The 3056-nt window shown below is 33.4% G+C and overlaps 1 protein-coding gene across 1 annotated transcript; it reads right to left on the bottom strand.

Moving 5' to 3' along the window:
- Positions 1 to 1481: 1481 nt before the first annotated feature.
- Positions 1482 to 2435, bottom strand: LOC123251215 (olfactory receptor 8K3-like). Its single transcript, XM_044680421.1, has one exon. The coding sequence runs from the start codon at positions 2430 to 2432 to the stop codon at positions 1482 to 1484; it is 951 nt and encodes a 316-aa protein (XP_044536356.1). The 5' UTR covers positions 2433 to 2435.
- Between the last annotated feature and the right edge of the window lie 621 nt (positions 2436 to 3056).

Here is a 3056-nt window from a genome sequence, read left to right as displayed (position 1 = left end):
TTTTTTACACTAAATGTTTAATTCCCTCTGAATAGGATTAAGTTAATTTTCCAGGTAAACTGTTGTAGGCCGTAAACACATATATTTGTCTTTCAGAATATTGTATTCCAAGGTCTCTTTTTTTAAAGGGAATTTGTTGAGTGTATTTTTGAGGGATTACTTCTTTCTGCATACTTGAAGTATTTTTCCTTCAACAGGAAAGTCCTGGATTTTCTTTGTGATATTCCTTATACTTTTCTTCTCAATGCTCCTTTTAGGAAGTATCAGGAGAGTGAAGTTAATATTTACTTTGCCCCGCTATTTTAAATTATATGTTCAGTTTTCATTTTAATTTAATAAAACATAGTATTAAGGAGATCTAATTTATGAATCATTAGATTCCCTAAAAGATATGATTCTTAAATTAATTTTTTCTGGTCAGTTTTTTTTATTACAAATTATTTTTTTAATTCTATTTCACATTATTGATTTTGTTCTAATTATTTTCTGCTGCCTCATATAATTACTGATTTCTGACTGTTTTCATGGAATCTATTTTTTGGGATACAGTTTATCACCTACTTTTCTAAATTAGCCATTTTCCTAATTTTTCTTCCAAAGAATTTTATTTCATTTTTAGCCTCAGTTCATTTTTCTAGGTATTTTTAGTCTTTGTGAAAAATTCATTTCCCCCAGTCTCTACCGCAGTTGAGTTTTTTATATATATGTTTAAAAATATTCATCTTTCCAGTGTCAATTGCTTCCCTGGTGCTTTGTGTAAGGTCCAATCTTCTGCTACTTCAATTTTGGTTGAGAAGTCCTCTGGGTTCTTGATATTACCTCTAAATTCCAGGTGCTATTGGTTTAGAGATCCAGATCTTCAGGCCTCTCTGTGTATGTCAGAACCAAGTGAATGTTAGAGTCCCTGGTCTTGGATGTCAGTATCAGATTATTGTGACACCATATTGGTTGATATTGCAACTGGATGCCAGTTTCAATTCCATAGGACTTCAAATGCATCTTGCATTCTTACTTTCTGAGAGATTTCTCAGAGAAACTTTTTTTTTCCTGGCCTTTGAACATTATCTCCCTGGCTTTATATGTTCTGCCTCTGACTGACTGAACTGGAGATCACTAGGTTAAAGACTTCTGCTTGACTTTTTAATGTTGTTCATGGGTGGAAGAAGTTATTGCATTTTCTAGTTTAATTTCTAAATCATCATTTAGATTTGTTGGGACTTCACTGTTTTACTGGAATAGGTATGAAGGAGCAAAGATGTTTCCCTAAGTCCCTTAAAAAGATGATGTCCTGACATCTATCCCAAACTCAGAAACTATAGATGAGAGCAATTATGTTCTCTTTGGCTGAAGGGAATCTAGGGTAGCAGTTGAATGAGGCTTTCAATAAAGGAAATAAGAATTGAACTTACGTTAAGTAAGAAAAAAAGGAAAATGTTTTAAAACTTTTCATGACCAATTAAAAACATTTGGCTTATTGAACATCAAATAAAAATTTTTTGTCTATTTTTCAGGGTTCTTTGTAAGGCAGCTTTCACTTCTTTGTTTCTCAAGCTGTAAATCAAAGGGTTGAGCATGGGAATCACTAAGGTATAAAACACTGAAGCCATCTTGTCTGTGTCAAAGGAGTGACTAGATTTGGGTTGCAAGTACATGAAGGTGAGAGTCCCATAGAATACAACTAAAACTGTGAGGTGAGAACCACAGGTAGAGAAGGCTTTGAGCCTTCCCTCAGCAGAGTTAATTTTGAGGATGGCCACGAGAATAAACACATATGAAACAAGGACAACCAGAAGAGAGGAGAAAAGATTAAGAGCAGAAAGGGACAAAATTATTAATTCTATGTCACTGGTATTAGAACAAATCATGGACAAGAGTGGGAGATTATCACAGTAGAAATGTCTAATTACATTAGATCCACAAAAATATGAATTAAAAATCTTAATAGCAATCGTTAGGGAAACAAAGATGCTATAGGTATAGGGGATAGCCACGAGAACCCAGCATACTTTGTCTGACATGATGATTGTGTAGAGCAGAGGCTTACAAATAGCCACATAACGGTCATAGGCCATGGCTGACAGCACAAAAAGTTCACTGATGATTAGTGTCACAAAGACAAACAATTGTATTGCACAACCAGTGTAGGAAATTATATTTTTCTCCACTACAAAATTGACCAACATTTTTGGTCCAATGGCTGTGGAGTAACCAAGATCAATGAGTGCCAGGTGCCTGAGAAAAAAATACATGGGTGTTTGCAGGTGAGAATCAATCTTAGTTAGGATGACCATGCCAAGGTTTGCCACCACTGTGACAGTGTAGATGAGAAGGAAAACCAGAAACAGAGGAACTTGTAGTTCTGGGCTATCTGTAACACCCATGAAAATAAATTCAGTAATTTTGGTCAGTGAAGTTTCATTTCCTCCTTCCATTTCTTTCAGATACAGAAAATATCCTGAAGAAAAAAAAAAGGAAGGATACTTCCTTAATTATAAAGCTACACTTTATTATTATTAATAATAAATTGGATATCATTTAAATAACACTTTACATTTTACAAATGATTATATATGTGTCATTTTATCTCTGTGGAAATTATAATAAAAACATTTCATTAATAAGACATGAAATTGTGTTAATGAAACTTGTTTTTAATTTATTTTTTTAAACCCTTACCTTCCATTTTTTACAATACACAATAATGTGTATTGGTTCCAAGGCAGGAAAGTAGTTAGGGCTAGGCTATAAAGTCTCTAAGGTGAAATCTGAACACAGGATTTCTCATCAATTGGCCTGACTCTCAATCTACTGAGACACTTATCTGCCTCCTGAAGTTTATTTTTAATGAAAATCCCAATTGTTCAGCATACAACCTGAAGGTCTATGGACTCATATATATTACTGATCACTTACTCACTGACTGAAGTTTTTTTCTGGTTGAATATAAGAATAGTATGAAGGATTATAGGTGCTTTTATTCTGGAGCTTTTCTAAATAATTTCCAAATGACAATAAAATGACAATAGAAAAAATAAAACCTCCTCAAAAAGAATATT

The sequence above is a fragment of the Gracilinanus agilis genome, chromosome 6 (assembly GCF_016433145.1).
Source record: "Gracilinanus agilis isolate LMUSP501 chromosome 6, AgileGrace, whole genome shotgun sequence".
NCBI lineage: Eukaryota > Metazoa > Chordata > Mammalia > Didelphimorphia > Didelphidae > Gracilinanus > Gracilinanus agilis.
This window is presented reverse-complemented; position numbering and strand designations above follow the sequence as displayed.

Excerpts from the sequence above, each read along its gene's own strand:
- LOC123251215 (XM_044680421.1), bottom strand. The coding sequence starts at position 2,432 with ATGGAAGGAGGAAATGAAACTTCACTGACCAAAATTACTGAATTTATT.